This window comes from Falco rusticolus, chromosome 1, assembly GCF_015220075.1.
Source record: "Falco rusticolus isolate bFalRus1 chromosome 1, bFalRus1.pri, whole genome shotgun sequence".
Classification (NCBI taxonomy): domain Eukaryota; kingdom Metazoa; phylum Chordata; class Aves; order Falconiformes; family Falconidae; genus Falco; species Falco rusticolus.
This window is the reverse complement of record NC_051187.1, coordinates 18,437,938-18,459,888: the sequence shown is the minus strand read 5'-3', so window position 1 is coordinate 18,459,888 and position 21,951 is coordinate 18,437,938. Positions and strand designations below refer to the sequence as shown.

The 21,951-nt window shown below is 43.9% G+C and overlaps 3 protein-coding genes across 7 annotated transcripts; 2 read left to right on the top strand and 1 right to left on the bottom strand.

The window, feature by feature from the left end:
* The first annotated feature begins 3 nt into the window (after window positions 1–3).
* Window positions 4–3,747, top strand: TAX1BP3 (Tax1 binding protein 3). The gene is made up of 4 exons (XM_037372659.1): window positions 4–129; window positions 1,437–1,556; window positions 1,885–1,962; window positions 2,185–3,747. The coding sequence occupies exons 1-4, from the start codon at window positions 91–93 to the stop codon at window positions 2,320–2,322; spliced, it is 375 nt and encodes a 124-aa protein (XP_037228556.1). The 5' UTR covers window positions 4–90; the 3' UTR covers window positions 2,323–3,747.
* On the top strand, window positions 3,745–21,918 carry SHPK (sedoheptulokinase). 4 transcript variants are annotated; one of them, XM_037372546.1, is made up of 7 exons: window positions 3,745–3,857; window positions 14,498–14,639; window positions 17,445–17,628; window positions 18,867–19,019; window positions 20,134–20,309; window positions 20,427–20,627; window positions 21,495–21,918. In XM_037372546.1, the coding sequence occupies exons 1-7, from the start codon at window positions 3,846–3,848 to the stop codon at window positions 21,887–21,889; spliced, it is 1,263 nt and encodes a 420-aa protein (XP_037228443.1). In that variant the 5' UTR covers window positions 3,745–3,845; the 3' UTR covers window positions 21,890–21,918. The 4 variants fall into 4 exon arrangements, with proteins under 4 accessions (XP_037228443.1, XP_037228448.1, XP_037228426.1 ...); XM_037372551.1 differs by lacking the exon at window positions 3,745–3,857 and adding an exon at window positions 12,743–12,949; XM_037372529.1 differs by lacking the exon at window positions 3,745–3,857 and adding an exon at window positions 12,805–13,249.
* Window positions 4,143–12,650, bottom strand: CTNS (cystinosin, lysosomal cystine transporter). 2 transcript variants are annotated; one of them, XM_037372585.1, is made up of 11 exons: window positions 12,288–12,355; window positions 12,025–12,098; window positions 10,853–10,931; window positions 9,138–9,222; window positions 8,942–9,045; window positions 7,803–7,934; window positions 6,979–7,078; window positions 6,757–6,876; window positions 5,789–5,959; window positions 5,461–5,578; window positions 4,143–5,100 (listed from the first exon to the last, which is right to left on the bottom strand). In XM_037372585.1, exons 1-11 carry the CDS (start codon window positions 12,329–12,331, stop codon window positions 4,970–4,972), a joined length of 1,158 nt encoding a protein of 385 aa, XP_037228482.1. In that variant the 5' UTR covers window positions 12,332–12,355; the 3' UTR covers window positions 4,143–4,969. The 2 variants fall into 2 exon arrangements, with proteins under 2 accessions (XP_037228482.1, XP_037228485.1); XM_037372588.1 differs by lacking the exon at window positions 12,288–12,355 and adding an exon at window positions 12,518–12,650 and having other exon boundaries at window positions 4,395–5,100.
* Window positions 21,919–21,951: the final 33 nt, after the last annotated feature.

The following is a 21,951-nucleotide window of genomic DNA, read 5'->3' as shown; positions in this document are numbered from 1 at the left end:
GGGCGAGGCGGCACCTGATTGGCTGGCGGCGGCGGGGGGCGGGGCCGGGCGAGGCGCTTTTGTTCGGGCGGCGGCAGCGGTGGCGGGGCCATGTCGTACGTGCCGGGGCAGCCGGTCACCGCCGTGGTGGTGAGATGGGGCCGCGGGAGCTGCCGGCCGGGGCTGGGGCTGTCGGCGGGAGGAGGGGCGCGGGCTGTGGAGACGACAGTTCCTGCGGCGGGGGCTGTCAGTGCCTGGGGCGAGCCCGGCCCGCCCGGGTAACGGCACCGAGCCGCGCCCGGAGCGGCAGCACCGCCGATGTGAGGGCACGGGCCCCGGCCCAGGGCCCTGCCTAGCCGCGCTCTGCAGGGGACGAGAAGGGGCCGGTGGCGGCCGGCGGAGCCTGGCGGGACGCGCGGGTTGCCCCCGGCCGTCGCCCTCCCCGGGAAGCGGGGCTGTGCCAGCGCAGCCGTGGCTTTGATCAAGGAGCGGCGCCAGCAGAAGCCTCTTGTGTCATCCCCCGGCTCAGTGCCGACGGTACCGGCACTCTGGGCGGTGCGAGCCGGAGCCCAGCCGCGCTCGGGTTGTCAGAGGGGCAGCCCCGAGGAGCCGGGGGGGTGGGGGGGTGCGGTGCGAAGAGAACTGTGGAATGGTTTGGGCTGGAAGGGACCGGGAAGGTCACCTGGTCCAGGCCCTGCAGTGAGCAGGGACACCCGCTCCATCAGCCTGACGACCCTTCTGGGTTAGGTGGCTGTTTCAGCCAAGACCGTGGCTTTTGGTCTTGGCACAAGAATTGCACAAGCTGGCGTTTGTACAACGCTTAGGTAATGCGCAGCGTTTGTCAGGTGCCTGTGTTCACCAGACAGCAGGGAACCTGCCTCTGGATTATGGAAGTGTTGATAAGTTATCTTGGAAAAGAACCGCCCTAATAATAGGTTATTCCTGCTGATAGGGCTGGGCAGGAGCAAGGCATGCGGGTAAGAGCAAGATGAGTCTAGCTGTGAGTGACTGCTAGTTATTAAGACATGACTCATGATTTAAGAGACCTGCACTGGTTCTAGTGTCTTCCCCTTGTATCTCGGGGCAAGCAGTAAAGCAGCGAGTAGCTGAGGAGCTTGGCCATACCCTGAGTATGCCACTCCTGCCCTGCTGGCCCGTGGTGGGGCTGAGAACAGCTCAGAGCCAACTGCTGTCAACACCGAGGTCGCATGTGACTGGCAGCGAGTGCCGTGTGATTGCTGTGTGCTGCCAAGCGCTTTGAGAGCTCACTGCTTATGAATACATAAGCTTACCAAGCTGCGATGCAGCCTGCCGTAGTAGGCGCTACTACCTGTAGCAGCACAGGTATACAGTACCTCTGAAAAACAAACTGACTCTTAAGTATCTGTGCCTGAAACACACTTGAGATGTATTCCAGTGATGACAATACTGAGCTGTCTTATCTTTTTTCTTTTCAGCAAAGAATTGAAATACACAAGCTTCGACAAGGTGACAATTTGATTCTGGGATTCAGCATCGGAGGCGGCATTGATCAGGATCCGACTCAGAACCCTTTCTCTGAAGACAAGACCGACAAGGTCAGATGCTCGTTGTCTTCTCTAGCAGCCCCCTCTGTAAAAGCCTGGGCATATCCAGCTCAGCCAGCAAGCTCGACTCACTTGCATCTCTTCTGTCCTCTCACACAGTTTGCTACTAAAGTTATTCTGTTGCCACGTTATCATTTGCAGACTGAGTTTGTTTGAAGTTAGCTGTCTGCCTTTTCTACTTTCCGACATTGCACAAACCTGTTTTTAACTAGAAACCTGCAATATACTGGAAAGTATTTTTGTGTTGTCAGCAGAATGGCCCTTGAGTATTCAGTGCTCCTGAATGTAGTCAATGAACACGTAGTATTTTTTTCCCCAGGGTATCTATGTCACAAGGGTGACAGAAGGAGGCCCAGCAGAAGTTGCAGGACTGCAGATTGGAGACAAAATCATGCAGGTAAACACCAAGATAAGGCAAATACTAATGTAGTACTAGGTGCACACTGTGGGAGTTTCTGCTGGTGGAAATACTGTCTTCTGGATATTTCCCAGGATAGTCTGCACGGCTTACAAATAAACTGAGCTGTGGCATAAGCATGTCTACTACCTGGTGCTGATGGAACAGTTATAGCACACCTGTGAGTCCATGCACCTGCCTCATTTAATATTTCTTTCCTAGGTGAACGGCTGGGATATGACAATGGTGACCCATGACCAAGCTAGGAAGAGGCTGACAAAAAGGAATGAAGAAGTGGTACGGCTGCTGGTGACCCGGCAATCTCTGCAGAAGGCTGTGCAACAATCCATGATGTCCTAATCTATCACCAAGTTGGGGAAGGGTTGGGGAGGGAGATGTATAGACCGTTATCAAGCAAGGAAGCAAATACTAGATGGAGCAGGTGGTCTGGAAGGAGTGCATGTTCCTAACTGGTAAACACGTTTTTTTTTTCCTTCCTCTGGTGTAACTGGCAGTAGTAAAATCTAGTCCCCTCAGCAGAGCGCCTCTCTAAAGTCTTCCCTGCAGGTACATGGTAAGACTTTATTGTAGTCAGGGCTTTCAGGAGGGCAGGACAAACCCTAGTTATTTAAGAAAGCAACTGGAAAAGCCTTAACTTTGACACACACAGCACAAAAGCTTCCTATTTTAAGAGGAAATGTGGTTTCTGCTATGGAGGATAGAGGGTTTGCTGTGCTGAAGCTTTTAGAAATGAGCTGTCCTGTCTTCCCACTCTAGCAAATGCTAGAATTAGAGTTGCATGCTGCTGTGGGGAGGAGCACTGTACTAATCCCACATTGTGTGCTAGCTAGACACAGTATGCTGAAGGGTTTGGGGCATTATGTGTTACTACAAAGATTCCCTGTGTGCAAAAGTAGCCTCTTTGGACAAGAAACAACTACAACACGAGTTAGATTAATGCCTGTGAAGTACACTAAAAGTTCATAGACACTATAGTTCAGAGTAAAACCTTAATTCTCCTTGTTCCCAAGTAATTTGTAATGACAAATGAATCAAGTTTAAATGAAGGGAATATGGAATAGGAAAGAAAACACTGTTGTTGAACTTGGCAAGAAAGCTGCTCGTAGCTGTAGAGTTCTCAGTTCTTCATTCCACTTTGAGACTTTAAATGGGAAGGGTAGATTTTGGTCTGTCTTATAGAAGACTTTGCTTAAATCACTGATTATTGGATGGAAGAGATGAATATGCCAGTAATTTGCAAAAGTGCCTCTTGACCAAATTTAAACTTCCGGTAAGATACTAATTTGTTTAAATCAACATGCCGCAGGATTTAAGATTTTTGATGCAACACTAAGTTAATTATCTAGCATCCTAGTGGCTTTTTAACCAGTTAGCTTTACAGTTATCCAAAAACTGGAGTTCTTAATCCCCTTCAGTTGATTTATACAAAGCTATACTTTCCTTAAACGGTCTTCAGGTAAGCTGTTGTAAATAGAACATGAGGAGGTGGCAGACTAACTTATTCAGTACATTACTGCTGTGCCATGTACGTATGTTGTGATTAATGCATCTCAGACTGTTCTGTACACACCAGCAGATGCTTATTTACAATTTTTATATTATGGAATTACTACAATACTGCTTTTGAATTTTGTAAGTTAAGAATTCAGTGGTAAATTTTAAGGCTTTCAAGTTGAAGTTATTTTTGTTACTATAAAGATACACTGCTATTTGTACTGCTATTTCACTTGATTTTACACACAATAAAACAGTTGGATTTCCTGAGCTGTTTCTCCTTACATTTAAGAAGACCACATCACGTGAATGCCTCCAGTTGAGACCTTTTTTCTGGCTTTAAGTGGATTGTGGCCTACATCAATGCAATGGAGTCTCAGGTTAGTCATGTCTGATTGTACTGGTGGGTGTTTGCAGTGTTAGTGAGCTGTCAAACCTCACGTGGTCTCTAGTCAGGGGTGCGGGGGGCAGGGGTTCTAGTTTTCCTTGGGTTGACACCTAGTAAGACATACTGGCTTTTGAGCATTCAAATATTCTTCAAGTACATGTATGGATTCCCTTCTAGTTCTTTTAAAGGGTATAACGCTTACCTTCAAGTAACTCAAGAACTTGTTCTCTACCTAGAATGTATCACATGTAGTTAAAAAGTTGCCCAGGAACAAAAATGTATGTTCCAACTTTAATCATGAAGCTGTTAATGTGATCCACTTAAAGAGATTTTTTCTAAGTCTGAAATCTCTTTGATAATTCTGAAATCTCTTCAATAAGTCTGTAAACTTTACCATCCACCATTTAGAATTCAAGGCACGTCAGTAGAACTGAGCAAAATGAAGTTAGTGCACTAGAAGTATTCAGATAAATCTGGGTACTTGTCTTTGAAAGAGCGTTCAGTGAAATAAGAATACAGTTTCTGCTGCTTCTCAGTATTTTTTTACTAGAGTTCATGTTCTAATATTTGGGTATTTGCTACCAACAGCTGTAGTGGTACATAAAAAAAGGGGTTAACAGCCAACCTGAGCAGTGTTCTACTGTGATCTGTTTGTGAGGAGTCAGCAGCAGCACTTAGATCCACAGCCAGTCTTGTCATTACATTAAGATATTATGTGGTTGCTTAAACACAATCTCAGATTTCTGGAAGCCAGAACTCTGCTCTTCGTAGTTACTTCTAGTGAGAAAGAGATCACTCTGGTCTTTCTCTTTCCTGTTGTTAACGGAAAAAGAATCACATGTTTCTTAGACAGCTCACACCAAGCTGTCTTCGCAGCTTCAACAGGCATGAGTCTTCCATTTGCAAGTGGTGGCTAGACAGCCCGCTGTCCTTTAAGGCATCTGGCAATGTGGCAAGGCAATAGCTTGTATTCCCTACCAGAGAGGATCAAAGTATAAACGGAGATCAGAATCAGTATTTCTAGTAATGGGCAGCAGGTGTCTTGAAAGCCCTCAGCCAGGGTTAAGGGCAAGTTCAATTTAAGGTTTTTGTCTTCGAGTGATGTTATTCACAAGGTTCATATCCTTGTCTCTTATAAAGGCAGTAGTGCTGGACCATAAAAACAATATCAAAGAGAATGGAGAAGACACCCAGGCCAAACTTGGTGGGATCTCCAAAGATTAACTTCCACTGATCTGTCAAACACAAAATTAGAGAGTTAAGGCTAACTCAAGTGTAGTCCTGTCTCAAGACTGCCAGGTCATACCATACGTATTGGAGAAGTTCATGTTTATCATGGACCACTTAGGCACACCTTAAGACTGACTGACATCTTATGCAAAGCTAATTAATAACTTTCTGTGATTTCTTCAGAATAGCTATTTCATTTTCTATCTTCAAGGAATACAGATTCTTTATTCTTTGTATAAGAAGAGCTACCCGTGTTACAGCACAAAGATCATTTTCCCAAGATAACGTACTAGTTCGTATCTGCTTTGTAGCAGGGTTTTCCCACCCCCTTAAGAAAGGCCCCAGCACTTCAATTCCAGCCTTACCATTGTTGTATGACTGCAAAAACATCTGGAGAAGGCTGAAGCTTCCACCAGTGAAGTCTAGTAATACACTTCCAACACTCCATCCCTCAGTACTCTTCCGATGGAAATTCATGTATGCCTGAGAGTGTAACAAGTTGTCAGTCAGTGTATCAGGTATGAGCATTTCTGAGACTATACAGAACGCTTCTTAAATGTTAACTATGCTGGTTTTGTCACTGAAAGACTTCATAAATCATTGCTGGTTTAGTCTAGGCCGGCTTTCAAGAGCATACACTGCAGGCTTGGGGTGACAGGAATATAGTGTAGAAGCATAAAAGTTCAGATTTACCTGTGGAAAATATTTTATCAGTGTGACTGCTAACTTAATGTAAGAGAAGCAGAACAAGAACTGTAGCCATGTCATTTCCTCAGCTGCAGCAAGAAACAGTGTTGTAAATGTGAAGATCCATGCAAGTGCCAGTAGTCCAACAACAACTTTGGATACTTTCTGACTTGCTCTCTGAAACAGAAATGCAGATACACTTAGACTGGCCTAGGTCATACATCTCCAGACACACTTTAAGATGTTATATGCTAATGCTGTTATGGTTAAAGATTCATGGTTGCATTCTAATTCTTTGCTAGAAAAGATGGGCTGTTAAAAGTTTTAGGTTTAGCGTCACCAAAGGAAGCACCCCAAGACAGTAAGTTATTAGGTAGAGAAAATTGGCTGTTCAGATCAGAGGATTTTACAATGGCAATTAAACAGAGACCCACCTGACTATAACAATAAGAGTTAAACAAAGACCTACCTGACTATAGCAATCAGTCTGAAAATGAATGGGGATTATAAAAGGGCCTTTGCAGCTGTTTTAAGAAAAGTGGAAAAAAGCTAGAAGTTTGAATTGCAGGGAATCACTAAGGTCCTGTCCTAGCTTGAAGAATGCTTCAAGTAGTGAGAAACAGCAAAGCACCTACTACCACTTCTACCGTGTAGAGTTGTGATCTATGTCCTGCTTGGAGATCTGTCTAGGAACTTTATGAACTTGGCTGTTTGCCTTAGTTATTTTGAGTCTGCAAGGAGTTTACTTTTAAGCTTAGAACACCCACGAGGCTGAAGTAGCTAAGCTTACTGGACTTGCTACTGGTTCAGGAAAGATAAAGGCAGCAGGACTGTGAAGCCTGACTTCTTGAAAGGCCAATGGAAAGTGCAATGAAGAGGGACTTTGGGGCCCAAGGAGTGGGCAGTGAGTGGTGAGGAGCCCGGCAGAGGGAGCTCGGCCAGAGCTGGCAGATCAGCCCAGCACTGAGACTTACCTCGTAGATGCAGCACTGAATTATGGTGAGGAGAGTTAGAGCTAATGCATGGAGACTGAAGAAAACATCATTGATAGCGACCGGGTTCACCCCACTGGGATAACTGACTAAGAATTCCTCCTAAATGTAAGAGAAACCAAAACCAGCCAAATGCCTTGACTCCTTTCCATAGATACACACAGCTCCCCCACCCCGCAAGTATTAGGAGATAATCACACTCACCTTTATCAAGGGAATCCAAAAGAGTCCAATATTAAACACACTGTATGCTATAAAGCCAGTAAGGTTTAATGCTATAAAGTCAAAGCTTAGTCCAACAACACTAGAGAAGGGGGGAGGGGAAAAAAAAAAAGAGAAATATGTATCAGAGCATTACAGGCAGCTCCAGGGACACCTTGACCGTAGAATGTACTGATTTATAAGCAATTTTTGATGCAAGTGAAAGCTGCAGGCTTTGTAACAACATGATGCTGCTGTGAGTTTAGGAGGAAGCAAGGTGAGATATCCCTCATATGCCATGCACTGGTACTCACAACAGCTCTTGCTGACAAGGTTGTGTCCCTGCTGTTTAACTTCAGCCCTCTAGGAGCTCAGCTAGTCTGATAAAACCATTCCAGCCTGAATTCAGAGCAGGAGTAGTACATCTTTGCCAGAACAAATGCTTTAGTTTTCATATATAATAATGTTTCTGTTTAGAGTCACTTAGTTTAAGAGGAGCTGGCTGATAAACAGTTCACAGGGTCAGTAACCTTTGAAAGGGGGTCATCACAATTGGCTCAGCCAGATGATTTGTGACATGGCACCAACGGGAATGGGGAGGTCTCCTTTTCACAAATTAGGACCTTAGGATTAGGTGTCTACAGGATGCACTTAGTTTTCGTTGACCTGCATGCTCACTGGGGCTGTATTTATTCAGGCCCCCTCTTTGCCCTGCTTTTTTCCCCAGTCTTTCTACAGGTAATTCACAATGACCCAGACAGATATAACCGAAGCTAGGAACACAACTCACAGTAAGTGACTTGCAAACACATCTTAAGTCTCTTTACCTTTTTCGTCGCCAGTTCTCAAAGACTTGAGGATAAAAGGAGATAGACCAGGCGAGGAAATAGATCCAGCCAATCACCTCATCGGCGTATCTCACTATGATGCTATGAATCACTTGAAATTGAATCCTAGGTCTAATGGTTAATGCAAACAGAATTAGTTAATTTGTCTGTTCACACTTTTTTCAGGAGATTTTGCCTTGTTTGGCTTTGAGAGAAAACAGAGTCCAGGTGTTGAGATAAGACAATAAAGGTTCACTGTTGGTTTCAGTTGAGTTGCTCCCCTTTTCTTTAGTGTCCTTGTTATGTTCAGGACATCTCCTACTCCTACCCTCAACCTACACCTTCCTTCTTGCTTCACTCTTTCTTTCCATTCCTTTACCACAGAAATTTAAAAAAAGGTCATCTTGTGCTTATGGCTTCCACTGTCTCAGCACAAGGTCTGTTATGCAAGAGCAGTTCCACTTGCCACGCTCTGCCAGCAAAACCTCACAATCATGCCTGTCCTGTTGAGCATTTCATGTGCTTAGCACCTCTGCATTTGCTTTTGTGTGTGTGTCTTAAAAGCAGAAGTAAAATGAGGAAGTGCAACAGGATACTCTTGTTTTTGAGTAGCATCTAGGCAACAAGCAAATACAATCCAGCTTTCTCCACCTTGCTAGGCTGTTTTCCTCTTAGGGAGGACTGGCATCTGTGAAAAGAGGGCTCCCCTAACCAGAAAGCAAAACACCTGTTTCTCACGGTATTCATGTGGGCACACAGCTGCATCAGGCTATTAGCACTCCAGAACAAGTTCAGCACAACAAGAAGAGTATCCCACTGGATAATTCCAACCAAATGTTTCCTGGATCAGAAAAGCTGGCATGTAGTTTTGATACTTTCAGGAGGGGTTACTAAAACCAGACTAAGGAGCCATGAGAACTCAGTCATCTAGTAATAAAATCTAAGATGCCAAGACTATCACTCTGCTTCACATACCCTGTATTTACCTGAATACCATGGGGATTGCTGGAGGGTTACCGCATCTTCTCAACTACATACCATCCATGCCCCATTAACTATTTAATTATAAGGAGGGAATAGTTACCCCAAAGTTTAAAAAGCTGTAGGACAGTAAGTGGAACTAAAAACCAGTTTCTCACCCAGTTAAGTTGGAATTAATGGTATAAAGATAAACTGTTACTTGTCCAACATCATCTGCTTTCACTTGGAAGTCTGCTTTAGTGTGACCTGCAGGCAATTGTACCTGCAAGGCAAAGTGGAAAGAAGAAAGAGGAGAGTTGCATCATACTAGCGGGAAGCTTTTGCATAAGGTCAGAAGTCTGTTCTGTCACTTACTTCATCAGGTAGTTCAACAATGGTGCTATGTTTTGATGAGTGTGTAATATTAAGAGTTATCACCAGTGTTTCATTTAATGGAGCCCTGTAAAGGCAGAAAAGAACAAGTTAGACCAGTGCCTGAGTTCAGAAAAATTGCTTCAGGGCTGTGGGACAGTATCTGCTAAATCCGCACAGCTGTTGCAAACATAACAAACAGTCCATACACCACAGTACCTACCTAGTACTCAGAGGAACACCAGCACCAAAGTATTTGGTGCATTGTACTATTTCTTTCATTTGAACTAGCGATGGGCACTAGACAGTTACATGGCCACATTTTACCTCCCTCTTCTCCATACAAGTAGCAAATCAAAGTTACTGCTGCCAGAATCCTATCACTGTGCTTGTTCACCCTTTGCTGGTAAAGAGGGGCAGAAATGATGGACATGTACTTGGCGTGATGAAGGGCAGAAATCATAGCAGTGCAGTAAGACAAAAACAAAAAACCCCAACAACCCTCAAATAAAAAACCACCAAGTGACATAGTCCTGCACAGCTTTCCCAGAGAACTCCACTGACCACTTGTCCAGGAGGCTTAATTGCATAGCAGTACTTAAAATATCATAAGGTTCAAATGCCTGTACTTGTCCATGAACGAGATTACAGTACCACATCTTTCTTTGCAAACAAAAATAAAACTTCTAGACTGTTGCAGCCATGTTTTGCTATTTTCCTCTTTATCACAATTCTTACATTTTCATCTGACTGTTTCCTTTACACAAACTTTGAGACCCCAAAGGGGAGGGGTGCACGTGTTTTAACAATCTTTTCCTGGGAAGAGGCTGACAAAACAAAACTATGGGTAAACAGTGCACTGTATTAAACAATGAGACTAAGGCGCATCAGCCTCCGCTCTGGAGTAGCTGCATTTCTTTGCTAGCAATGCAAAGTTCTGTTTGCTTGGTAAAGTTTTTTTTGGTGATCCTTCTAGGATATGCAAGTTTCTCTTAAGCATCAACTTTTAGAAATTGAAGAACTTTATGTTCACGTATGGAAGACAGTAAGCTAATTACAGAGCAGACAGCATGAAGCCCCTTTTCCTGCTCAGCTTCCCATACAAATGGCATGAGATATTGTCAGAAGCCAGCCATATAAGGCTGTCTGTGAGAATGCTGCACTATCTTGGTCCAGACTAGTACTAAGCAATGTGATGGTCTAGAAGTGGCCGGTCACACCCACGAGACTCACTCTGTGTGAACAGTTAACTGAGTCTGCAGGAAAGTCTTGGTATATAGCCAAGTTCTATCCACCTGCTCATCCTCTGTTCCAAAGAGAAAATAAAGATGCAAGCAACTGCCTTAATTACAAATGCAGAAAGACAGAAAAAAAATAGAATGTAGAGAGCCAGGACTGAAGTGATAAAACTGGGGTGGGGTGGGGCGTGGGGGTGTGTATGGTGTCTGCTTTTAATCAAGTTATATCATCTTACAAAACCTAATGATTTGTTTCTTCTCCAATGGGAAGATATCTGTGATTTGGGGTATGGGTTACTGGTAAATTGGCGTATGAGTGAGTTTGTCCTTCACTGGAATTTCATAAATTGTGCACTCCTTTTATTGTCTTGGAAAAGCACTTTTGATTGATTTAGGCTTAGTGGTGGACTTGGCAGCGTTAGGTTTACATTGAACTTGACCTTAAGCTCTTTTCAAACCTAGATGATTCTATGATTTTACCTGAGAGAGATAGTGACGTTGGTTGAACTTCCACTTTCTAATGAAACCACTTCAGGGACAGACAATACAGTGAGTCCATCTGGGGGCAGGGAAAAACACAATCAAACAAAAAAACCCACACAAGTCTCAATTAGTACGAATGGTGAATAGCTCCTTCAGAACTACCTACTTTCTTTTGTGATATAGCCATTTTGTCCATTGGTACCTGCAGTGTCAGATTAACAAAACCAGTACACATGATAAACACCAAAGGGAGTACAGCTTGTTTCAAGGAGACTAAACAACTTAAAAAAGGAGAAGTAAATAACCATCCGTTGAACACGTTACAAGGAAGCTATTTTTAAGTACTTCCAGTGCAACAAAAGTTCATGCCAAAGGAATGCTATAGGATACTTCAAAGATCCACTAATTGTTTCTCAATGTGATCCTAGTAACTTAGGAGTCATAAATGTCCAAGATTTAGTTTAAAATTGCTTCTTGGGCCACATGTTCAAACTAGGTACACAGTAAGCGTACATTCTCCTGAACATCTATCTTAACACTTCAGTAATCACTAGGACCTTACTATAGTGCTCTGCAATATTGCTGTTAAGGGGTACACTTTACAACAATCCAACTATACTGTACCACATCACGCTTTAAGAGAGGCCAAGATTCCAAGCGCCACTACAACCGGTATCAAAACCGTAAGCTGGTCACCTGTCAACAATTTTGGCATTTGGATCCAAGTCTATTTTATTCACTGTATGTTTAAAGGACACAAGAGATGAGGAAGAACAAATTACTATATAAAAATAAGACCATAAGTGGAGAGATAAACAGGCTGCCCTGGATGCATTTCTTACTACACTGTTCTTAAGAAGTTCAGTGCAGGAGAGCTCCCTAGCTAATCAGTGACTGTACCACAGACAGTATTTAATCTGCTTCTGCAGAGGCAAGTTCAGAGCATGAGGCGAGTCCTCCATCACAGTGGTGCCTCAGCAGAGCACTGCCTGTGTATGAGCAGAGCAAGTCAAAGGTAACAGTGAAAGAGCTGATGGGAAGCATGGCACGGGTCTCTCCAGACAGGTGTCATGGGGATGCTGCAGCACAGCTCTCTTCCAACTTTTACTGGTCTGGACCTGGCCCCCCGCCAGCCCTGTGGGCCCAAGCTGGGATGACCAAACACTCACCACCAGGCCCCAGCAGCACAAGCGAGAGGTACAGCAGAGCGTGGAGCAAGTATCGCATCCTCCTGGTGGAAAAGCTGCAGAAGAAGCAGGGAGAAGGCCTTGCTTAGGGCCCACACGTTCTGAGGGGGCACCAGCCCATCCCCTCAGTGGGCAGCTCCCTCCCACCACAGCACTACAGCCCCTTCCCAGCTGAGGGACCCTCAGCACCACTGAGACAGCACTAGTCTTTCTGCCTGCCCAGGCCTCCCCGGGGACATTTTTACCTCACGGCTTCTCCCGCCCCCGCGGGACCCCTCTCCTCACACATGCGGGACTACAAATCTCAGCAGCACCCGCGCCGCCCCAGCCCCCCACCCCTGGCGGCGCGGTGCACGCTGGGACTTGCAGTTCCCGCCACGCTCCCCTCAGGAGGCACGGTGGCGTGCGGCCGTCCCACGTCTTGCGATGCGCTAATACTGAGGGGGAAAAAAACCGCTGAGGAGAGAGCGCCTACCTCCTTCTAGCACTGCAGCTTCGTCCCGCTCAGCCCCGGCTCTTCCCTTTTCAGCTTCTCACGTGAGGCGGCCGCCTATCGACTCCCCGCCCAGCGCCCACCGCGCGTGTGGCGCCGCTGCGGCCGCCCTCGGGTGCCATCTTGGGTGCGGCAGAGCGGGTTGGGTGTTGCGCTGGTGCCGCCCAGGCTATGGGGAGGGAGAGCTGTGAGGGGCGGGATGGCTTGTTGCTTCAGTTGTTTGTTGAAGTTTCATTTAAAGCTGCGCATGTCGCTGGGGAAGGGACAGTTTGTTACGCTGAAGTTGGCGGGGTAGTGGCTTGGTACTGCTGAGGGGAGGGCAAAGTCCAGGCCGCTCTCCGAGCCCAGCCTCTGGGTGCCGCTGGGGTAGGAGCTCCCACTGCTTGTGCCTTCGGTACTCACCTTTTGGGGCAGGTGCCCTCTTAAAGTGAGCAAGGAGCGGCGTGGGGCTTAGCATGGTGGTTGTTGGTCTGGTCACCGTGTAGAGAGACCCGTGTGTGGTGGGGAAGGTGAAGGCCATCCCCTCTCCCCGTAGCAATGGCGGCCAGCGAGGCGGCAGGCAGGCCAGCGCCCACTTGTGTGCTTGGCATAGACCTGGGCACAACGTCAGTTAAGGCAGCCCTGTTGACAGGGGCAGAGCAAGGGCAGGTGGTGGCAGAGAGCTGCTCCAGGGAGACGCAGGCACACACCAGTAGCCTGGAAGCTGGACCGCAGGTAAGGCCTGGCAGACAGCACTGCTGGCAATTTCAGAATGCTGGCCTTGCCTTGTAGTGGCCAGGTTGTTTTGCTACGTTATGCAGACTTCAGTGGCTTTCCTGGATTGTTTTTGTGCCTAGATTGACAGGTGGTTGCTGTGGGTGTCTGGATATCTGAAGGGGAAAGTAGAATTAAAGTGCTCTGTTTACTGTTTGAGAAAGTAGAGTAGAGCTGCTTGATTAAAGAAGGACCCAGCTTTTGAAAAGTTGCATAAGGCAATCTAAAACTGTTCTCCCATTAATCATCACCTTGTCTTTGACACTGCTAGTCAGGAAACAGCAACCACTTGCCAACTGGAAGGGTATTTTGCGCTTCAATGAGAGATGGAATCACAACCAGGAATTCCCCATGGAAATAATCGGGAACATGTAGTCCTGTTAAAGATCTTTCCATCCATTGTGTTGGTCAATGTAAGAAAGTATGCATCAGAATCATAAAAAAATATGTATAAACATTCCTCTGGCCTAGTATTGTAGTTAGTCTAGGGGCTAATTTCTGATCAAAGATACCAAACAGGCCTCCCTACTGTCACGTTTATGCAGCCAAAAGATACACAGACTAGTTCACATCTATATGTAGACTGTATTAGAATACTTTTGATTGTAGTCTTCATATGGGTCTGTCACAAAGTAATCTGAATCTTTGAAAGTGTGAAAGCTGGAATGCAACTTCTCTTGTGGCACCGTTTTGCCGAGTGTATTAGTTTGTTAAGTTGTTCAAGGAATAGACTATGCAGAAACCAAGCATCGGCATCATCAAAACCAGCACTAGGTAGATACAGAGGAGCATTAGGCAGCTGTAAGGGAGACTGCATGCCAGTCAGAACACACAGATAATCCTCTTCGTGAGGCAAAAGAAAAGCAATATGTAAGGTGGACTAAAGAAAGCATGTAGTGAGTGATAATGGAATTTTTAAAAAATGTTATAGCTGAGTATGGTAGCTTAGGAAATTAAGAATTATTTGGCCCTAAGTTTAGGAGGCTGTTATTTCATTTAAGCTTGCTGGTATTGGTTTCTAGGTTTTGTGGTTTTGTGGGGGTTTTTTTGCTTTTTTTTTCCCCAATTTAGTAGTGAATGCTATTGTAATACATGCGATTAAGCTAAATGAATTCTGTCCTTCACTTCTGACTAGAGTAGCCTTGTTTAATAAATACCCTGAGTGAATCCTAATGGTTTTATCCTCAGAATAATGCTTTATGATTGCAGGGAATGGAGCAGAATGTCTGGAGAATAGTAAGAGCATTGAATGAATGCCTTGCTGCTCTACCTCAGCAGCAACTTCAAAGAGTCAGTCACATTGGTGTTTCAGGACAAATGCATGGGATACTATTTTGGAAAAAAGATAAAGGTAACATTAATGCTTTGGCATTCCTTTTCAGAGTATTACGATGCAGAAAATAAAATTTTAACACTGAAATGATCTGTAGGAAAGTGCTGCATGTTCATTTTTGGTCTTCTATTAAACAGAAATAACAGCTCTTCTGTGGGAATTTTGCTTTAATTATTGGAATTTCAGCTACTGACTATAGTTAACGATATTGCTTACACACATTAGTTAAAGAGTTTAGTCTAATGAGATCCCAGCAGAGTCAGCACAGTTATTAATACGAAGGAAGAATAACCTATTTGTGGCTTGTTAATTGTTTGTCTATCATCTGCTATCGGCAGCCAGTTGAAAACACTTCTGCATCATGTGAATGATTTGGGGGGGTGTGGGGGTGAATCTTACTCACCTCATAAAACAATGAACTAGCTGTTGTCCAGTATCTCAATACCTTCTAATGAACCTGCAGTAGCAGAATTAGCAGTGTTGTATATGCCTTGAAAAATAAGTTATGCTTAAAGTTTATGTTAGAATGTGCATAGCAGTAGCTATCCAAAAGTGAATATTGCTATGCTATTTTGAAATGCTGTTTTGAAGGTACAGTAGGAGGAAGACTGAAGTTCAATAAAAGGTGTTTTCAGGCCTTGCTTCTCCCCCTCCACCCCATCCAAAAATCTCAAGGAATTTTTTTTCTACTGAGTCAGACTGTCATGTTGCATTCATCTTGCTGTTTATACTTCTGTTAGTAAGAGCTGAAAAAGGATTATGGTCATGATTCTGGATACTCTGCTGCTGGTAGAATGAAGGGTCAAGACCTCAGAAACAAAATCAACTGCAGTGACGTAGTCACATGGGGCTTGATTGTGTAAATAAGTCAAATAATCTTTGTGACAGTGAGGATGTCTGAAAAATTCAGGCCTTGGATTGCCAGCCCTGTGAGATAGGGATGGATTATCTTCTTGGCTAACATCTTTTAAACCTGCTGGAGTCTAAGGCTTTCAGAATGTGATCAGTGTCTTCTTTCTTTTTACCTTATGATGCGCACATCTGAGCAATTATGCAAGTCTTATAATAATAGGAGTCATGCAGATGAAGCAAAGATTTATTGTAAACCACAGAGTAGATTTCCCAAAAGTGCTAGTCACTGCCTGTCAAAAGTTGTCAGAGTCTTAATTGCTTTAAGAGACACTATGCTATTCATTACTGGCTGTGATTTTACATTAAATACTAAAATGATTAGAAAGAAAGAAATCCAAAGGCTGATGGACTGAAGGAGCTGTTGTTTGCTTTCCAGCTGTCCCAAGGGCTGCATAACAAAGCCTCATGGGTTCATGGTAGACATAGATTCTTATGTCATATTGGTTAATATTTTATTTCCTAAAGCCACATGCCACTTTTGTTTCATTTCTGTCGACTGAAAGAGGGTGTTCGCTCTCATTTGTTTTGAGTAGACTAAGTGAATCCGTGCACTTTGGGACACAAATTACATTTTTAATAGCATCCTTTAGGGTTAGATTTATGGTTAGTAATATTTCTTAGAATCCATTTAAAACTAGAAAAGCAAACCAATTGGAAATTCAGTTTAAACAGACTTGATAGAACAGGGAATTAAGGGAACAAGAAAAAGTATGTGTTTGCTTTGAATGTTTCGTATAGTACTTTGCAGCTTTCACAGCTGCTTTTTGCTGTGTAAGTTCAAATCCCTGTATCCAGCCCAAGAAAGACTCTCTTAGCTATATTTGTGCTAGTCAGTTAAGCAGACGGGTCTCTTCTCTGACCTCTAGTCCAAGTGGCACAGCATAGTTGAAACTGCTCTATCCCCTGCTAAAAACCGAAATGTTGCCTCAGTTACAGAGCCAGCTGGAAACAGTGTGTGGTCTGGCCTGGCCCCACGTTGTGGCCAGGCATCACCTGGGAGAGCAGTTGTCATCAGAGGCTGAAGCTGTGCCATGAAGCATGCTAGCAAACATCACATGCCAGTGCTTGAGCTCAGCCTTTGCTTAGTTTGCTGCTCTGATGGGACTGTATGCTGCCTTTGCAGGATGCTTGTGGTGAGCGTGTCAGGGCAGGAAGTAGAGCACTGAGCCAAAGCAATAGTGGGCATTGCTGAGAAGGCTCTGAGCAGCTCTGAGAAGTTGCCATAATTTAGCTGAGACCTTCACCTGAAAGAATGCAAAAGTTTTATCAAAGGTGTAGTGTTTGTTTGAAAGGAACATGCTGGACTGGAAAAACTGAAAACTGAATGAAACCCTATTCCACCTTTGGTGAAGCTTTGTTGTGTGACACAGGGGAGGGATACTGTTTAGTATTTTGCAGTCCATTGCTTAATACATATAGATCTGGGGTTCTTGTTGCTTTGGCTCAAAAGGTGAAACTGTTCTATCCATCATAGGCAGTTTGTTACTAATGCAGCATTCTCTGGCTCATGATGTGGCAGATCCCCGTTATATAAGCTCTTTACTTCCCATAGCAAAGTGCAATGGATTTTTGTTTTGGTTGGTTTGTTTGTTTGTTTTTGTGGGTCACCTGTTATTTAAGTTGTATCATTAATATCTGCTAGTGCAAGTTGCTTCTTCCTCTAGGCACTAGGAGTGCTTATAGAGAACGAGGGCCTTGGATACTATTCTTTGTTTTAGCAAAGGATGACTGGCATTATGATGTTATCTAGAGCTGAAAACTATGACTAATTTGATTACAGTAACTACTGGCTCGGTTTCTGCTCTTTTTCCAATTTATTTGACAAATTATCAAGAGTGACCAGAAATGAAGAATGGCAGGCAGACTACACTGCAGGGAGTCACTGGACTTCTCGGATACTCTGTGTTACAGGTTGCAAGTGGACAGAGTGTAGTACAGGCCCTACCTTTGAGCCGGAGGAGGTCAGTCATCTGATTACTTGGCAAGACGGCCGCTGCAGTCCCACCTTCCTCTCTTCTCTTCCTCTGCCACAGTCACATATCAGCTTGGCTACAGGATTTGGATGTGCCACAGTCTACTGGTATTCAAAGAAAAGGTACATCATTTCTCAAAAGGGCTTCTGTATCAAGCTGTTTCATTGGCAGTTTCTCATCTTGAATTTATGTGACACTTAGTATTCCTGTAGCATGTTAATGCCACTACAGGCTGAGGGGCTGCGTTTCTCTGTAATCATAGTATTAAGCAGTCAAAGGATATTTAAAATGGCAGTATTCAATATAAACTTTATGCAACTGAGCACACAAGAGTCTCTGACCTCATAAAAATATTACAGATCTTTTTAACAAAAAGGGAAAGTTTTTGACCATATAGTAACAGAAGTCTTAAAGTATCACAGAATAATTCTAGACCATCCTGCCACTCCGAGGAGCTCTGCTAATGCGGTTTGAACACTATAACTTTGCCTTGTGCAGATTGTCAAAAGCACAAACATGCCTAAAACAGTAACAGCATTGCTTTGTCTGGTTGCTGCCAGATGCTAAAACAAATAGTCCCTAAATTAATTTCAGTTCCTTCCTTCCTTCCTTCCTTAGACACTGAGATACTTATGAGGTGTTACAAATGGTGTGCTTTGTTGTGGCATGTTTGCAAAGGATATGATTTTTTTTACTTATGACTTGGCATCAGCAAGATTTGCTCTTCGGTTTCGTCTGCATATGCTGTGCTTATCAAAGGGCCAGTGTCTTCCTCTGCAGTGAGTTCAGGTTCAATAAATGGGGGAAAACTTAGGCTGGAAGAAGAAACCAGGATCTAGCGTGTCCAGCAAATATATGGAACATGGCATGATCTTGCTTTAGAGCTGTATAACTCATGAGTCTAGCTGCTTTGTTTTGTTCCTGTTTTGTTTCACCATTTGGTACATTTCCATTCATGTAATTTGTGGATCATAGAGCAACTGCAGGAATTTACCTATTTTTTCCAAATGGTCCAGGATCAACAAAGAGGAATTTTTTTTTGTGCAAACTATTACTACCTTCCTGGTAACTTTTGCAATGGTGTGGTTTTGAACCTAGACAACTCACTCCTTAAAGCTGCTGTCTCTGCATCATCCAGCAGGAGAGAAGCGTTGCTGCTGTGGTAACAGCTTGGAAAACAAATTCCATTTAAAAAACCAAACCAAACCAACAAAATGCAGGTTGTTTACTGAGATGGCTGTTTCATTTTCAGATGGGGCCACATGTATCTGAAGTTCCCTCTAGCAATGAAAGTAATCTTGCTGCCACTGCCTTAATGCATCCCTCATTGTCTTTGTTTTTTAAATGTTTTGTTTAAAAGCCCAGATTTTCTGAAGTCTTATGATGCAGCTGGCACTATCCATGACTATGTGGTTGCCATGTTGTGTGACCTGAAGAAGCCACTCATGTCCATCCAGAATGCTGCCAGCTGGGGATATTTTAATTCTAGAAAAAAAAGCTGGAATACTGACATGTAAGTGCTAAGGTCATTCAGTGGGTTTTGTGGTGCATTGCTTGTGTCAGGCAATGTCACCACTTCTTTGGGCCCTAAGTATGGATGTGCTACAGATAAAAAAGTGATTGAAATTACTCCTAATCAATTGTGGTGTGGCCTGTACTGAAAACTATTGAGAGTTTGCTCTGGTTTGTAAGGTATATGTGTTTAAATTATATAAAATACGACACAGTATTTTTAGAAACACCTAAGACAGCAGAGCTGAGAAGCTTGTCAGTGTGGCCTTGTATACCAAACTGTTCTCTCCCTTTCTGTGGTGGCATGGGATGGATAAGTGCATGCTGCAGCCAAGGTATTCCCACTGTGCTGGTGAAAGACAGTTATTACTCTTTAGTTCTTTCAGCTGAGCTCCTTCATAAATACTGAGACTTACTTGTGATAATACCTAAGAGTTATTAGGCTACAGGAAGTCTTACAAGGAATCAGTTTATTTATTTACTTATTTCAATGATTTGCTCTTTCAGGCCTGAGTGCTAAGGCCTTATGTATATATTTCAGGGTTTAGGTTAGGACTCCAAGGTGAAAAGATGTGCTCATGAAGGTATGAAAGAGTGACTGAAACTTGTATCTGGCCCACTGAACTTTTACTAATATGGTGTTGTTGCTGTAGCAATGTAGTGTATCTTGCAGTTGATTGTGTAAGGAGCTTGTTGGACTTAACTCTTTGTGATTTGGTTTTGAACCACTAACTGCATGACAGCTTAAAGTTCTTTGACACTTAGAAGTTGCATTTTTTTGGTGATTTCGTGATTTTCTTTTTACCCTGGAACTGCTTGTCTGTATGACATCAATAGGTTAAACTTGCTAAACATGTACTCCTGGATAATCTCAGGTAATCAGATTGCATATAAAGGAAAGCTATTTATTCTTCTAGACTGTTGTAGTTGACCCAGCCCATTGAACTGGAATGCTGCCCCTGTCCAAGACAAAGCTTTCTAAATAGGTGAAAGCATCCATAAATCCAGCAGCCACAAATGTGCGGCCAGGTTCATCTGTGACTTCAAAGAGGTCTTTGTAGTCATGCCACTCATTCCCATACTGCTTTCCTGCAATAAAATTGTTCTGATTGCAGACTGAAAAAATCTGGCTTTCCTGTTCACTTGCTCCCGGAGGTGGGAGACCCTGGCAGTATTGCAGGCAGGACAATCTGTGCGTGGCACGGAATACCCAGAGGAGCCAAAGTAGGAATTGCTCTGGGAGACTTCCAGTGCTCTGTTTATTCCTGTCTGACTGAGAGGACTGATGCAGGTATGATTATTGTGGTATCTTTTATTCGGTTTTCTCATTTTCCTCTTTCAGGGTAGCGTAGTTAAACGCTGATTTCCCGCCCCCCCCCCCCCCTTCTTTTTTCCTGTTGTGTTCTAGTTCTTAATATCGGTACCTCTGCTCAGCTGACTATCTCAATGCCCCCGGGATTCCAGCCTCCAGAGACACCAGATCCTTCCTCAGCTGTTACTTATTTTCCTTACTTCAATGGTGACTACTTGGCTGTGGCAGCATCACTTAATGGAGGCAATGTGCTAGCAACATTTGTGGACATGGTGGCACAGTGGACAGAAGAGCTAGGTAAGCTATTCCAAAGATAGCTTAAGCTTAAAATTGAGGTTGATCAGCAAGGTAAAAGGAAACTAAGGCAAAGGAGCAAGCCTGGAGCTGTTTTGTCATGCCATATAGGGAACAAGGATGTAACTCTTGGGTCATGCTTCCTACATCTCTGGAATTTCGTGCTGAGGCTTGTGAACATGCTGGGACAGTCATGCTTGGATTCCACATACACATTGCCTCTAGGTTTTGGGTTTCAAGAACACAAAAGAATTTTTTTTTGCAAGTTCTTTTTCAAAAGGAAAGGTCAGCAAATTTGAGGACAGCCTCTAATTTTGTATGACTGCAGTCCACAGAGTCCCTTGATTGGATCCATTGCCTTTTGTGGCATGTTTTGCAGCACTCTAATGGATTTTAAGACTCAAATTCATGTAATACCTTGTAACCACTTTAAACGTTGTCTTCCCAGGTTTTTTAATAATCTCTTGGGGTTTGCAGTATAGAAATAAGCTCTGAAATTGTTCTTTCAGTGAGTAATTGAAGTGGACTTTGTATTCACGTGCAATCCAGCCACTGAAGATGAAGTCTGCTATTAGTGCCTTTAAAGATATTGTATTGTTGTTGTTAGCACAGTACCAGCAAAGAGGAATAGCTGTATTATCAGGAAGGGCAGTTTCTGTAATTGGGAAAAGATTTCTAGTATCACAGATTCTAGGTACACTTGAATGGGAGAGCTGTGGTTCATAATCCTGGAAAAAAAATTACCTTTGGGACATGGAAAAAAGTACTCAGTGTTTTGCTGAACAGGTGGATCACTGTCCATGTTAAGTCTCCACATGTAAGACACACGAGATCCCTTCAGATTAGTAACATGCTATTTCCCATCTGCAGGATTTCAGGTTGAGAAGTCTGCCATCTATATGAAGATAATCAAAGCAGCCTTGGCCCAAAATGACAGCAAACTCTCAGTCCACCCAACCGTATTCGGAGAGAGACACATTCCAGAGCGGCTGGCATCAGTGACCAATATTGCTTTCTCTAACCTCTCCCTGGGTCACATCACTAGGGCTGTGTGCCGTGGCATCGTTGAAAACCTCTGTTCCATGCTACCTGTGCAGCGCCTGATGGATACAGGAGTAAGGAGGATTCTGGGGAGCGGGAGTGCCCTTGCCAGGAACGAAGTGCTGAGGCAGGAAGTGGAAAGGATTTTTCCATTCCCTGTGGTTTATGGGAAGGATGTTGATGCTGCTGTGGGGGCTGCCATGGTGATGTTCCACAGAAAATAAAGTCATTGTCTGGAATGGCCTGAAAGTCACCTTTTTTTTTTTTTTCCACTGGCTGTACAGTA